Source organism: Cotesia glomerata, linkage group LG4 (genome assembly GCF_020080835.1).
Source record: "Cotesia glomerata isolate CgM1 linkage group LG4, MPM_Cglom_v2.3, whole genome shotgun sequence".
NCBI lineage: Eukaryota > Metazoa > Arthropoda > Insecta > Hymenoptera > Braconidae > Cotesia > Cotesia glomerata.
The window spans coordinates 11,053,554-11,070,467 of NC_058161.1; the positions used below are offsets into that span (position 1 = coordinate 11,053,554).

Below are 16,914 nucleotides of genomic sequence, written 5' to 3' on the forward strand. Positions count from 1 at the left end.
GTGGTTTGGAACTATCAGCACACTTCCATATATTTTTACTCTTTCTGACAAAACTCTGACTTAAAATTAACTTTAATAGGAACAACAATTATAAAATCATATCAAAATCTAGGTTAATCACGATAGGACTATACTTTTATTACATGTTTTATATATCAAACAGTGATCGATGAAATGACCGAAATCTGAAACTTTAAACTTTTTTGAAGTTTTTTTATTAAAATATTTGCAAATTCCTAGTCCTTCTAATCAGTCTTAAGATAATAAAATTGTGAAGCTTTTCGCCAGTATTCACACCGGCGAACTGGTCAATAGAATTGCTCAAAAATTAGAAATATTAACATACAAATAAGTTGTTAAAATTAATATTTTTCAGCTCAATATAAAATCTATCATTCTAAATCAATAGATTTTATTCATTTTTATGAATTCAAAGGTGCTTACATTGCTAATAGAAAAAGATTAAAATAAAAAAAGAAATATTGGAAACGAACATAATAATATTTACCTAGTGGTTAAATAACTCGCTTTTAACGCTTGATTATACAAGTGTTTAATTGAATAACAATAGTATTGATAGTTTGGCGTCAAAAATGAATGAAAATATTTATTCACTAATCTTCTATACTTATCAAATACATCAATTATAATGTTTTAAGAATTTATTTTTGAACTAGCTGTTTTGTTCTTCGAGTGGCATAAACTAATGTTCTTTTTTTGATCATTTTACAAGCTGTTAAGTAATAAAAAAAAAGCCTATTTTTATGGTTTCGTAGATCATCGTTCTTATATGGGTCATTCTACAGGATTCGATTAATTTTATGTAGTTGTAAATACTTTATCTTATACTGAACGTATTTAATTTTTATAAACATCAGTTTATAAGAAAAATTTATTTATTTTTTTCGTGTAAGCGATAGACATATACTTCATAGAATGAAAATACTTAATCACAAATTCATTGATTTCAATTCTAAATGAATAAATTTAATTACATAATTTTTTTTGGAGTTCTAAGTAACGTATCACGACTTCAGGCGTCGGTCTCTTGGAACGTACTTACAAAAACATCTTAATTTTTTTAAAAGTATATTATTATTGATCAATACAGAAAACCACAAGCAAACAAATTTTTTTATGATAATCCAGATCTGAATTTATTAAAAAACAATTTTATTACAATTTCACCTCACAATAGTTGGAATACATTTTGTAAGTGCTAAATTTGAGCTTTGTTTTGGTGATCTATTAATAGATCTATTAATAAAATATTTTATTTTAAATGAGATATATTAGCTTAAAAATAGATAAATCGATTGAATTTCATTGTAATTCGAAAAAAAAAAATAATATTTTCTGCCCTCCAGGCGGAAAGTGGCAACTTTCGGCCCGCTGCGCTAAACGAAATTGCCGCTTTCCGCCTCTGTCGGACAGAAAAATAGTATACAAACCTATGGCAGGAAAATAATAAATATCTCAGATCACATATATGTCGACCTCGGCTTCGCCTCGGGCAACATATATGTGTTCTGAGACATTTCTCATTTTCTTGCCACAGGTGTGTAATATACTATTTTTGACGTATATTTTTTGGTGGTCCATTATGCCCTAGATATCGCAAATTGGTCTAGAAAGGAGTAAATGCATAAAATTTGTCGAAATTTGAGGAAGAAAACTGCTTGAAAAATTTTCTACACTATCCTGAACTCTCAAAAATACAACTTGTATACATTTTCGAGTTCTAAAATCCGATAGAGTTGCCAGAAATACACTGTTCAAATTTTGAATTGCGATAACTTCCAACAAATGAAACGTCTTTGATGCAGTTTGCAGCATTTAGCCTAGTTTCTTAAGCACAAAATCCTGCACTGTAAAAAAAACCGGGGTAAGTCCAAAGCGGTGTAGGTGTTAAAATTTGCGGTATTAAATTCCAACACCGAAAACGATGTTAAAATAACACCGCTGCCAGTGTAAATATTTTTTTCCGGTGTTAAGGTAGTACCCTCGCGACTTCCGTCGTCAAAAGTTTGTGCTAGAGTGTATGGTACATATACTTTAGAGTCATTATTGACAAGCCTAAAACTTTTTGCTCTTTATGTACTTATTTTAGCCAATCACAAACGAGAAACTGATCGTTTGAAAAGTCTGGCAACACTGCGTGAGCGTTAAGATATTTTATAGTGGTTATACTGTAGTGTTTTGGACTAACTGTAGATTAACCTCTGTTTTGACACATGCGTTTATTTATTTATTTACATACATTTATTCGGAAATATAATTACAATGACTGAAAAATTGACTTATAAAGAACGATTCATAAAAAAAAGTCCTTGAAAAACGACAGAAATCACTAGCAAATATGCAAATAACAAATAGAAAAAAAATAATTGACAATATTGTTTTGTTTTTTCAGAAAAATCAGTAATTGAATTTTTTATGTTGATGTATTTACGGATTTTAAATTTTAGTATTTTTTTTATTATTTCATCTGACTATTATTTTTATAACTTATGAAAGATTAATATATATTATTATATTCAACTTATTAACTTTTTGAATTTTTATAAATATAGAAAAATACTTATTTTCATAAAATAATCATTGTTACTTTTTTTTTTAAATAAATAAAATTAATAACTATAATGTTACACTTAAAGTAAATTAAACTTTTCAAATTTTTCAGCGCATGCGCGTCTCATATTTTTTTCGCGGCTCACAAAACTTGCGTTGTTGCCACAGTTTTATTAACGTATCCCCTCCTCGGCTAAAGTCTGGTAAATTTTTCATTACTTATTAATAAATATCTCTGAAACTGTGTGGTAATTATCAATGAAATTATTTTTAAAAAATTGTTTAGTTGTTAGTTAACGTTACTCTAGTTTTTTAAAAGAATCCTAAGAAAAGTTTCTGAGATATAAAAATGTTTGTAGGTAAACTTTTCGATATCCCGTATACCGCAATGTAAAAGAGCGTTCAAAACTCAAACTTTGAAATTAAATATCTCTGAAACTAAATGGTCAAAAATTTTCAAATTGCGCCAATCGACGCAGAATTATATGAATATTAATCTGCCGAAGTTAAAAAAAAATCCTAAGAAAACGACTCTGGCGAGGGTACTACATTAAAGCGGTGTTAAAATATTTTTCGTTGTGAATATTTTTATTCACTAAATTACTACTATTGGACAGTATATTCACTAATTCATAAAACTATTAACTATTGAAATAGTAGGTGTAAAATTGTATAATTTTTAAATAAAGTTCGTATTACATAGGTAACAATTTAAATAACTACAAACCAAAATTAAAATTTGTTCTGGATGATATTCATAGACTTTTTATATTTTTTTATGTCATACATTTTTCTCTTAACTTTCATAGGCACAATTTTGTTTATTTCACTAAAAATCATAAAAATTCCACCGGCCCACAAAAACAAAAAAGTAGTCTGTACTTTTGACAGGACCTACCTATCTTTATATATTTTGACGCGCTGAATCCGAATCTAAAGTCAGTTTTGCCCGTACACCCTCAAAATTTTAAGTAAAATGCAAAAAACCCCCAAAAAAGGCAAAAAATTCCGAAAAAGTAGTTGCAGCAATGAATAAATTTTTTGGACCCGGATCAAGTATGATTTTTATGTATGTCAATTCACTGAATCTGAATCTAAACGTTAAGTAGTTCCTTGAGCCGTCATTTTATCTTCAGGTTCTGAAGATAAAAATTTTGAGGATGAAGATCGTTTGAGAACAAAAGAGATCGATACCAACGAAGAACAGTTTAAAATTCGAGAAAATCGTTCTCTTCATTCTACTTATACATCATTTTTTATAGATTTTAAAATTTTATCAATTTTTCAATTCTAAAATCATATTTCATCCATTAAAATACACCCAAGTCATTAACAATCGTGTTTATTATTTTTTCTCATATTTAAAACTGCAATTTTCTCGATTTTTTTTATTTTTTGAGATTTTTTTTCAATTTTAAAACGTCAATGGGACAAGAAAACTTCAGATTCAAATTCAGTGGAACAAATAAAGTACATAAAAATCATACTCAATCTGAATCCAAAAAATTTTTTTCATCTCAATAATTTCGATTTTTCATGATTTCTTGCAATTTTTTCAAATTTGGACGGCTTGAAGAGCTACTTAACGTTTAGATTCTGATTCAGTGAATTGACATACATAAAAATCATAATTTATCTGGGTTCACAAAAATTTATTCATCGCTGTGACCAGTTTTTCGCAATTTTTTGGGGTTTTTTTTTTCGCATTTTACTCAAAATTTTGAGGGTGTACGGGCAAAACTGACTTCAGATTCGGATTCAGCGCGTCAAAACACTTAAAGATAGATAGGTCTGGTCAAAAGTACAGACCACTTTTTTTTTGTGGGCCGGTGTAATGAATACTACTTTAATATATTTTCTTAATTTAAAAACTAAGTTTTACTATGTTTTATAGATTTTTTAATCTTTATATTTTAAATAAATTGTTTACTCCGCTTTTACACTGGTATTACTCCGTTTTTACACCGATTTAACACCGGTGTTTTGACACCGGAAAAGTACACCGTTACGCCGGTGTTATTTTATTTTAACAACGCGCGGTCCATTTTTAGTCCATTTTTAACACCGCTCTTTTTACAGTGTGATTAAGAAATCTAATTTGAGAATTTGAATAATATATAGATATACAATTAACATGAAGGTAATCATTTCAAATCGTCTTTCTGAATCAGGGAAAGATTACTACTTGCCTGCAACATGATCCGACAAAAAAAAATCCAAGTTATGTAAAAAAAATTTTTTTGACAACAATATCTTCCTAAAAAATCAACTGATTTTGATGTGGTTTTGAGTAAACGACGTTATTTTTCTAGGTTATGACTGATTAATTTAAATTATATGATTGTGAAAATTTTATTCTCAAGACTTTTCAAAATCTATCGGGCTAAATCGATTAAAATTTTTTAAAAATTTAAGTTTGGTAAAATTCTTTGAAATGTCACAAACCGTGTTTTAATCGGTCAAGCTATTCAAAAAGTATGAGAGGTTCACACACGCACATAGAAAGAAAATTTTTGTAGGAATAGTCAGAATAGCTTCTTAGGACCATAAAACGTGGAGATATAATGAGAACTCGATTTTAAAAAATCGGGATGAAACTAATAATTTCCCAATTTTTAAAATCATTGATTTTTATAGCGGAAAGTTGAAAATTTTATTTCTAACCCTATTTGTAAGGTGAAACGTTGTGCTTCAAGTGGGCGGTTATGTCCCACCTTCTCTTACACTTTAATGAAATGTTTATCATTTTGGTTTAAAGACCAGATATTTAATGAAATCAATAAGGGCTTAATTTTTAAAGAATCAAATTTCTTACAAGATTCTTTCTAGAACTTGGAGTCTTGACTTTTATAAATTATTTTTATGTTCTAAAGGGCGGTATTTCAACAATTTCTACATCACTCGTGATAAAATTTTGTGTATTACAACATTGAATAATTAATACCAGAGATTAATTAATTCTCATGAAGTGAATAATATTTGTGATGAATTATTAGATTAAAGAACATAAATCTTATAAAATTAAATAGTTCGTAATAGGTAGTGCGCAAACGGCTATTGTGTAATTATAACGTAAATTATTACTATGATCAGAATAAAAATAGGCTTGTATTAGCTAAAATAGCTTTGATACAGGTACAGGAAACTAAAATTTAGATCTCCCTGGACTAAAGTCTATAGCAGCTACAATTCTTCTCACAGTGTAAAAATGACATTCTCTTGTTAGTTTATTTTTTTATTAATTAATCAATGAATCAGAGTTAAAACAGAAATTAAATTATATCTTTGAAGGTAAAAGACAGTTCCATGTACGTACGACATTTTCATCGTAACTCATCAAAATGTCAAGAGCCTGGACACCTGAAAACAAAAAATAAGGATTCTTATAAATTAAACGATCATAAAAAATGATAGAAAATTATTTTTTCAATAAATCTGTGCTAAAAATTTAAAAAGCTTACTAAATGATGAAGATGTAAGCTTTTAGTCGTAGTATAGTAAAAAATAGGCTGGTAAAATATTTTATTCATCAGAGGCTTTACTTCTCTCTGTGTTGTGTGTTATATTGCTTAATAATTAATAATCTTACGATTAGTTTTGATGTACTCATTAATCGGATCAATAAGAACAGTTGCAGGGACACCCATGTTGAGTCTAGGATATCGAGTTGTAGAAGTAATAACATTACAAACAGTAATACCAAGTAATTCTCCCGTAGTAGGTCTAATAATGGGTCCACCACTATTACCACTTTGAACATAACAAGTAGTTTGAAGCATACATGACGATACGTTTGAAATATTACCACGTGTAATGGTCGGTAAATTTGAACATAAAAATGGATACCCCGCGCTAATGACACTTTCTCCTAAAATTAAAAATTTTTTAAAAGTATTATTATTATTATTATTATACAAATACATTTAACGCTCATAACCATAACTTAGATCTGTACCTCTTAAAACTAAACTATTTCCAATCTTTAGAGGTTTTATCGCACTGCTTATCTCTTTTGGGTCAACTTTCAAGATAGCAATATCGTAAGGTACACCTTTGGGAGTACGATAAATTAATTCAGCCCACTGAATTTTCATAGATTGAGAGCTTAGATTCTTGCGACTAAAGCCAACTTTAATCCTTCGATTTGGTGCCTAAAGTATAATAATATTTATATCTACCCATTTGTTATTTTATTTAATTCAGTTTTTTCTATCAAAATAATGGAAAAAAAATTTGTCAAATTACTTACCTTATCAATCACATGAGAGCATGTTAAAATGGTACCAGTACCTCTATCCAAAAGTATACCACTACCCCATTCAGAACCACAATATATTAAGACTACACACTTATTTAGGGAGTCTGTAATTAAAAAGATCTGATTAATTGTTATTAATAACAAAAATTATTAAAAGCAGATTTGTGGATAATGCACTGATAGAAGAATTTAGTACAGAGTACTAAATTGATTTAGTAACAAAATTTTTATTCATTTATTTGGGAGAAACAAATATTTTGTACCCATCAATATTATTTGTTACAGCTTAATAAATGATTTATTTATATGAACAAAGCCTTATTACATGGAAATAAATATTTAGTTCCACCAAATAATATTTAGTAACAGGTACTAAATATTTCTTTGGCAAGTATTGTCGGTAGGTGGCTACCCTGGCGAATTCGTGGTCACGATAAAATGATCGTGAAACGACGGTGAATGTACCGTGAATTCACAGTGTCGACAAATGATCGTCAAATGACCGACACTTGACTATCGAACGGCCATCGTTTGACAGTGAACGACGAGTATCATTGTGAAAGTTTTTCACTGTTACTTTATGATTTTTATTCTGTATAGTTATCATACTTCACTCTTCGAAAAACCAAATTTTTGCTTGACTTCTCCGATTTTTTATCTGAGTAAAAATCGTAGATCATCGATCGATCGTCTGTCATTTAACAGTCATTCGAAAACATATAAATTGTCAAAAAACCGTAACTCGGTGGTGGGTGCACAGTAGTCTGTAAGTGAAACCACCGTGAAACGAGCGTATAATGTCGGTAAGTCAGGAACAAATGTTGTATTTTTTTCATAGTCTTAAATGAAAAACCATAATAATTTTTGTTTATGAAAAATATAATAATATTGTTTTTTTTTTTTTTTTTTTTTTTTTTTAATCGGGAGATATTTTATTCAACAATTAATTAATTAATAAATTATAATTTATTTTCAACTTAACTTTAAATATTTTCTGCACGTCTAATATTTTCACCGTAATTCCAAAATTCGAATCCATTATTAAAGATTTGAGTTTTTTTTTTTTTTTTAGAGACGAAAACTTTAATTTCAAAATTACGGAAAAATTGTTTGTTATCAAGAAAAATTATTATGAGATATTTTTTTTTAACAATTTCTTTTTCAGATCTTTTTTTATACAGTTAATAATTTCACCGTAATTTCGAAATCAAGATTTTCGTAATCATCAAAAATTTCGTAATCATTTATTACGATTATTATTTTGAAGTCATGGTAAAAATATAAATTTATTTAAGCTATTTTTATTTGTACAATGAAAAAAAATGACTTGGTTTTGACACTTTATGAGGTGACTGATTTAATCGTTTCGAACAGTATCTCAGATAGCCGAACTGGTAGAGTCTCGGGCACGCAACTAGATGAGTCGGGTTCGAGCCCCGGTCTAGTATGTCCGAAATATTTTTTTTTATTTTATTGTCCGTGACAGTAGCGTAAAATTATCGTATTTCGACAGTACTTATATTGAGCGTACAGTGTCGTTCATAACGTCGTAGATTCACTTGCGTATGCACCGTATATATTCGATAAATTTATAGTAGACATCGTTCACAACGGTATCCGATGCTGACTGACAAACCGCTCGGTAAGAACAAACTTTATACGGTGAAACAACCGTCAATCGACCGTGCTTTCACCGTGTCGCCGAAACCGCCAGGGTATGCTTTAATTCCAATGTTTATGTGATACATAACCTATTCACTAACTTAGATTATTTTATTCAGCTTGATTTTGGGAGATTTATTAAACCTTTAAAAACACACATACTCCCAATAAATATCTTCTATTTATGTCTTTTCTCAGTGGAGTTTAGTTTACATTTTTTAATTTGTCTATTATTGATGTGTTAAAAACTTGTTTAATTTTTAATTTTATAAATGTCTCAAACGGAAAAATATAATTTAATAAGATTCTTTTCTTTATAATGCATTATATTTTTACTTAAAATTATTTATTTTAATTATTTTTATTTATTTTAAGTTAAAAAGTTAGGTTACACGCTAAAATTAGTTAAAAAATTAATTTCTTTGATACCAATAAACGATTTATTGAGTACCAATAAATCATTCGTTAAATACTACTAAATATTTATTTGGTGGAACTAAATGAGCTTTAATAAATAATTTAGTACCTATTACTAAATATTTGGTAATGAAAGGTTTGTTACTAAATCATTTAGTATCTGTTACTAAATCTTATTAAATAGAACTAAATCCTTCTATCAGTGTGCATAAAAATAATATTAGAATTAAAATTTGGATTATAATTTTAGCTACGCATTCGAAAATTATTTTTCAATTTTTAATCCTAACACTCAAACAAAGAATTAAATTTTTAGTTTTCAATTCGAAATTTATACATTAGAAAATTTGTAAGCCTGATTAAAATACTCATTTTTAATTTTCCTTTGAAACAATAAAAAAGGTAGCTTTTAACAATATTTCTTTTATTGCGTTCCTTAAATCTGATGTAAAAAGCGTGATGTTTTTCTATTCCTAAATATTATGGACATAATTAAAAATACAGTACTTAAGAACCGATTATTTTGATAATTTTATGATTAGAAATAAAATTCATTTCAGCACGACTATACCATAATTTTTTCTACATTAAATGTCCGAAATTGTGGGATAAATTTCCATTGGCCTATTAAGACATAATAAAAAGTACTGAAAACTTTTAAACGATTTGAGTCATCGTTAAAATTACATTTTATATGAAAAATTCTCAGAATTCACACGATAAAAATAAAAAATGGGGATAAGACTAAAAAATCACTTTTTTTTTCAATAGTATTTTTTCAAGGACTCTGAGTATAAGCTGTGAAAAGTAATTAATTTCATCAAAAAATGGAAACTTTTTCGCATAAGAAACTGCATAACTCGTATATTAACGAAAATTGTTGATATTTGCAAAAAAATAATGAATAATTTTTTTTAATTGAAAAAATAACTACAAAATACTTAGAATATACCAAAAAATATGATTCGGATTAAAAGGATAAAAATTACTTTTTTGAATTAAGGTCAATTTCCAAAATCTGCTTTATTATATCATAAAATATCAAAGAATGTCGATAAAATCTTTACACTGGACTTTACATGATAAAGTCGGATAAATTTCAATTATTGATTGGTAATATTACCGATCAAAAATTTCTTAAAGTCATTTTATATCAGGATAATCAGTTCTAGTTTGAAGATAGTTAAATTAGTTAGTTTTATATTTACCAATGATGTTAAAATTTTCCTGGTTTATCTTCAAGGTCTTTTTATCTTCCTGTTTCCTGAGTAATCTTTTCAAACAAGGTAGAAGACATGCGACAAAAGTATAATTGACCCATTCGCTTCGGCACAAACTCAACGGAGCAATCACCATTCCATATATTACTCTGCTTCCACTGGTGAGATATATACTTCATTAGTATCTATTCATTAGAACAATGTTTCATTTTCATCTACATACAAATTTATGATTTCTTACTCTTTACCGTTTGTAGAGTATACAAGCCCTCCTTCACATCCTGGAATTGCATGTATATCCGTCAACATGACGCATTTATCTATCCCTAATACATTACTCACTATTCCTTTTGAGATGGAATTAATGAACACTGTATTCCCGAATGGCGTAGATTCTATTTCTACGTCATCACCTTTTTCAGGAATTTGTTGGGATAATTGACTGTCACAAAAATAATCCAACATTTTATGAATATTTTCAACGCTACATTCATTCACAATATTCACGTTTTCATCTTTTTTATTAAGATATATTACTAAAATTATCGGTAAAAGTATTCTATTCAGCCTGTCAAAAGTTTCACTCAAGTCAGTTGAAGAATATAATTTTGTCAAAGAGTCAATCAGTGAAGGGCAACTCCATAAGCTGACAACAACACCGTTTAAACTTTTTACTTCTGTGTTTTGTGTGGATGATTTCGAAATTTTTCGACATAATTTCACTTGAACTTTTAAATGATCTTCTCTACCTGATAGATTAACTATTTCACCAGGTGGTAATGTAGAAATAAAATCTGAAAATTTTTTATCTTTTTCTATTTTAGGCTTCAATAAAATTCCATGCGTAAGGACCCAATTTTTCAATATGTGTATTCCTGAAGTATACTCAATTTCTTTCCCATTTTGTTTTACAAGTGATATTGCAACACCCTTTGATGCCATGATTCGTTTTGCTTCTAAAAAAATAAGAATAAAATTATATTTAATTTCCAGTCAAAGTACACAATAAATGAAAATTAAAATTTCCATTATATGTAATTTTATGTTTCTTTCATTACATTCATAGACAATAAAAAAGAAGAAACTAATCAAACGATGACGCAACAACGTTAATAGTATTAAGTCGCACTTCATTTAATTGCTCAATTAGTACAAATGATTGAACCTAGGAAACCACACAATTGATGGAAGATTCTATAGTCACATTTCCTTCTTGGAATTAAAAAATTTCCAAAACAAGAAGAATTATTGTTTGAGTCATAATGATCAGTTTTACCGAAATTATTATTGTTGAAATACACTGGAGAAAGCAAACGAAGTTAACCAGATAAAAACATTTTTTAATTATTATTTTATTTGAAACATTGTTTACCAGTAAACGAAGACAAGAATTCTTTAAAATTTAGAAAGGATTATAATATTTTAGTAGAATTTACAGGTTGGCAATTATTAATACACGCGTATTTAATGCTGTTGAACTCTTAACTTATACATCGTAAGCCTACACCCAGAATAAAAGATAGGCTTCAATTAAGAATATATCGGTTATTAAAAATTTATTCTTAGACTAAAAAACAAATTTTTCTTAATATAATAAATCGTTTTTCAATTAATAGTACCAAAAAATTAGATTTAAGCAAAAAATTTTTTGATTGGAAAACAATTTATACTTGAACTTAAATGAAAAAACTTCTCCATCCAAAGGCTTTTATTTAAGGAATTGTTGCCACAGCTCAGGAAATTTTATTTCTTAGACTGAAATGTTTTTTTCTTCAAATTGAGAAATAAGACATATCGATTGCAAAATGATTTCTTTTTATTTAATTAATAAAAGGTTTCGAACAGAAATATTTAATACTAAAAAGAAATTTTACTTCAATTAAGATATTAGTCATTTTGATTCAAACAAAGTGAGTAAAATATGTGAAAAAAAAACTAAATAAATAAGAATTTTTTTCTGAAAGGGTCCATTTTGCCCCATAACCCTTTCGATCATATTAAAAATGTTGAGGGAGCCATTTTATACCAAGAATATTAAAGGGACCACCGTGCTCCCCCCCCCCTCGCCCTTTAAGTGGCAAGTATGACAATCAATATGTAAAATTTACAACATATTAGTATAGGGTAGAATGTACAAATATATTCAGTTCAGGACAAGTCGAAATTAAAACATTCAAAATGGTAATTGAAAAGTCGTGAATTGACCATATAATAATTGAAGGTGGAATCAAAATGATTTTTAATCAATATTAACGTGGTGTGTGGCCTTATTAGTTTTTATAAAGCCAACTGTATACAATATTATAATAACTGACCGACATGAATCTTCTTGGGAATTAAGTTATACGAGGAGTAATATCTAATCGCTCACTACGTAATAAAATGACTCAGAGATCTATCATGTGAGAATATGAATGAAATATACTCGCATGACTATTATTAGTAATGAAAAGAAAAAAAACAGACAAAAATAAAAAAGATTAAAGTAATATCACTAAAACCAATTTATTTTTTGCCATAAAGCATATTTTACTTTATAAGTTCTATATTTAAATCAACACATATAGACTTCTTTTCTAGAGTGGGCATAGAAATCAAAGTAATAATCACAAGGACTAAAGCTCTAGATCAACAAGAAAACAGGTATATGATAGAAAAAAAACTCTGACGTAAATTCCAGAACGTCTGTTATGCTTTTTTTATTAACTTTTTAGATTTTATTAAATTGTTAAAACTTATATCTATAATTCACCTAAATATAGAAAGTCTGCCTTTAAACATACGTGTGGCTTTTGCATAAGATCTTCTGTTAAATAATAGTCATTTCCATTTGCAAGTATTCAGCATCACAAATTATGTTTACAAATACTTCTGTATGTCTTTGAAAAAGTTATTTATTTTTTTGCAACTTTACTTGTATATCAATACTTTTTTTCGATTAATTATTAATGTTAACTTTTTCTAGTAATAACTTTAATCTATTCTAGAGTAGCTGTCACCTACATGTATATGCAGCTAATCTTGTATAATGATGTGTATTGAATTTTAAATGGTAAGAGGAACAAATTAAAAGTGGCTACGTCATTCAGTAAATGACGAAATGTTAGGTCTATATTACCGATAATTAGAGGCTACCATTCAATTAATAAAAAAAAATAATTTATCAGAACGGTTCAATTAATAAGAAAAAATAATTTATCAGAACTGAACGATAGTTATTGCTGTACTTACATTTTGAATATTATTGATTATTTCGTACTTATTAAAGCAAAAATTTAATAAAAAATATGATCATTCTATAGAAAAAAAAAATCGCTAAAAGTATGTTTTCACTGCTCTTCATATTTGAGTTTTGTTAAAAAAATCCTAAAAAGTAAGATAAAACTTGATCACCTTGCATTGTATATTCACGTAGATAAAATTGTTTTCGGAAGGTATGTAACAATAAGAATTGAAAAAAATTTTATTTCAATGAGATAAGGTTAAAAATCAGAATAAAACTAACAAATAATCGATTATTTAGTTTTTACACGATATGCTTTAGACCATAACGGAAGGGTCATGTCATGATAAAACGTAATATGCCTTATTGAGTCATCGACTTTAATAAATTTTCAATTAATGATACAATCCTAATATATCAGACAACAAAAATAACTGTGACAGTAATTTCCCAAGTATGTTGTTTACAGTACCCGGGTCAAAAAATTTGATCTGTTTTAGGATAAATGAAAATTTTTAATATTTTTCATTCAATTTAAGTTTATTATGTGTATCTATTTTATATAAGAATTTAAACTGTTTTAGCCCGTACTATTCCCAATTCAGACCAATTCGAGACCATTTTTAATATTATAATAAAATTGTTTTTGTTTGTTTCTACCCTGGCGGTTTCGGCAACACGGTGAAAGCACGGTTAATTCACGGTCGTTTCACCGTATAAGATTCGTTTTTATTGAGCGATTTGTCAGTCAGCATCGGATACCATTGTGAAAGTCTACTATAAATTAATCAAATATATACGGTGATTTCACGATGCAAACATTAGTTATGCACCTCCAAGTAATAGAGAAGTAAATAATAAACGTCTGTTTTAAGACAGTTGATGTACCGACTGTGAGTGCAGAAAAGATGAATGTACGCAAGTGAATCTACGACATTATGACCGACACTGTACGCTCAATATACTGTCAAATCACGGAAAATTCACGCTACTGTCACAAACAATAAAATAAAAATAATATTTCTGACAGTTCAGACTGGGACTCGAACCCGGATTGTTTAGTTGCGCACCCACCGCTCTCCCAGTTAAGCTATCTGAAAAATTTTCACAACGATACTCGTCAGGCACTCTCAAACGACGGTCATTCGATCCTCAAGCGACGATCATTTATCAACACTGTGAATTTACGGTGCATTCACCGTCGTTTGACGATCATTTTATCGTGACCACGAATCCGCCAGGGTAGACCAAAATCAGACTTTTTTTGTCACAATCATTTGGCTATTTTTGATTGCATCAAGGTCAATAAAACAGACAAAAATGTTGCATAATTTTTAGGCGGTTTTTGATCTACAGGCGATCAAAAACCGACCTTTTACAAATTCGATAATAATAATAATAATAAATATATTTATATTATTTTATTCATTTCCTCGAAGATCCTCAACAGGGCACGGCTTTTCATTCTCTGAAACTGAAATATAGTGACTATTCACTATGCCTTAGTGCAATGTATACCAAACGTAATATGTTGCACTACCAAATTGTGAATTCTGCTCATTAAATGATGCGTGAAAGTATAAAGTCTAATATTTATCTTTTCATCTTGTTAACATTTTAATCTTGTCGAAGTATTTACGTTGTGTTTAATATCGATGCTTAGAAAACTTTAGATTTAGGATACAATGAAACGATGAGAACTATTTTATGTATGTCAATACAAATGTATTAACTATCACTGCATCTAAAATTCGCAGAAACAAAACTTTTATTATCCATGAAATGTTAAGCCATGACAAATAAATATGACAGATGTAAGGTTATGATCAACGATCAGTTTATGAAACAAGAGAGCGCATGAATATATTATAAATTAATTTATTTTTTCAAATGAATGTGACTTATAATAATTTTTAATAAGATACTTAAGACTCGAAAAAATTGTAAGTCACTATCTTAGTCGACTTTCGGTCTTCAAACATTTAGAGTCAAAATTGTAGATCAAAAACGGTATACGATTTCATATTGAGTTTGAAAATAATACATAAAGTCCAAGTACAGATTAACTAGATTAAAAACAGATCAAATTTTTTAGGGCCAGTTTTTCAACCCCGAGTTTAAGTATTTTATCATTGTGAATATATCTATATGTCTATATTATATATAGATATATTCACAATGATAAAATACTTAAACCCGGGGTTGAAAAACTGGTCCTTAGTCTCATTAAATTGGAAATAACATAAAATATTCATAACTGCTCAATTATTTTACAGACAGATTGTTTAGACTTAAGGAGGTTCAAGCGAATCTAACGTAAAAAATAATTTCCAACTTTGAGCTTTGAAATTAAGTATACGTATAAATAAATACGTCATTTATTTAATCCCAAAATTTTAAAAAGATTCACCGTTTAATTACTCAAATATTAAATTAAAAAAATCAGATATTTTATCTCCTTATACACGGGCTCTTATGGCGGACAAACTTGTGTCGAGACTTTAATTATTTTCTTCAATATTAACCTCCCAACTTTAACGGATAAAAAACTATACACAAGAAACTTGGATTATTGCAAAATATAAAAACAATTTAATAATAATACATTACCGATATAATTTTTGAAATATTTAAAGTCAAATTTTATGTTTGTAACTCGTTTATCGTCAGCCATTTATTCGAATAAAGATTTGACAAGATCGCGTCAACAGCTGAGAAAAAACAAAAGGATAGAAGTATAGTTACAGAGAGAGAAATGTTTAACTCACACACTCATCCACGTCTCAGTTATAGGTATAATCAAGCGCGCTATTGCCAAATCTGTTTATTTAATCCGGCTAGTAATAAATACCAAAGTCATTTTATTACTCTACTTTATTAAATAAGTCAAAATCATCAATTATTAAATTGTTTAAATTATTTTAAATTAAAATAAAGAATTTTTACGAATATTGGGAAGGCTAAAATTAAAAAAAAATTTTAACATTATTTTGACTCATTAGTTACGCTCGAACTTCCTTAAAACGGATCAAAAATAATTTGAATAGTAGATCAAATACAGAAGAAAATGTTTTTAAAAGTTCAGATACAGATCAATAAGTTCAAATGCAGATCATTTTGATCAAAATCAGTTTAAATTTTTCGACCCAGGTATCAGTATAATATTATATGATAACATCGAAAAATGTTTTGAAGACAATTATTTCACATTATTTGTAAAATATTCAAACATCAGTATACAACAAATAGTTTTCATAATTTCGATGATAATCGCTTCATTAAATTTAAAAACCTATGATCAGATCACAGAGTTCAGTATATTAGGACTTAGATTGCTCGACTATGCTGCTAACCACTGCAGCCACTGCAGCCACTGATGTTAGCTTCAGCTATTAGCTTCATCTATTAGATCTAGATAACATGGTTGTGATTTAGATAAATCATAATTTATTAAAAATAAGATCCCTGTAGAATCAATTATATTTAAATAAATTAAAAATACAACTAAAAAAGATTAAGATACTATTGAAGATTCACATTCGATTAAGAAGTGCACGGAAAAA

At 28.2% G+C, this 16,914-nt stretch overlaps 1 protein-coding gene across 5 annotated transcripts in view; it reads right to left on the bottom strand.

Annotated features, from left to right (window-relative positions):
- Window positions 1–5,784: 5,784 nt before the first annotated feature.
- Window positions 5,785–16,914, bottom strand: part of LOC123263383 (peroxisomal leader peptide-processing protease) — a 78,815-nt gene continuing 67,685 nt past the window's right edge. For 3 of the 5 annotated variants that reach the window (XM_044726107.1, XM_044726108.1, XM_044726109.1), the window contains exons 2-7: window positions 10,370–11,084; window positions 10,117–10,286; window positions 6,821–6,933; window positions 6,527–6,722; window positions 6,161–6,439; window positions 5,785–5,931 (exon numbers count right to left, since the gene is read on the bottom strand). In XM_044726107.1, the coding sequence (XP_044582042.1) occupies window positions 5,849–5,931; window positions 6,161–6,439; window positions 6,527–6,722; window positions 6,821–6,933; window positions 10,117–10,286; window positions 10,370–11,070 (1,542 nt within the window). In that variant the 5' untranslated portion in view covers window positions 11,071–11,084 and the 3' untranslated portion in view covers window positions 5,785–5,848. Of the gene's footprint in view, window positions 5,932–6,160; window positions 6,440–6,526; window positions 6,723–6,820; window positions 6,934–10,116; window positions 10,287–10,369; window positions 11,085–12,880; window positions 13,150–13,521; window positions 13,544–16,914 lie in introns of those variants that run through there. The other 2 variants (XM_044726106.1, XM_044726104.1) reach the window with 2 other exon arrangements.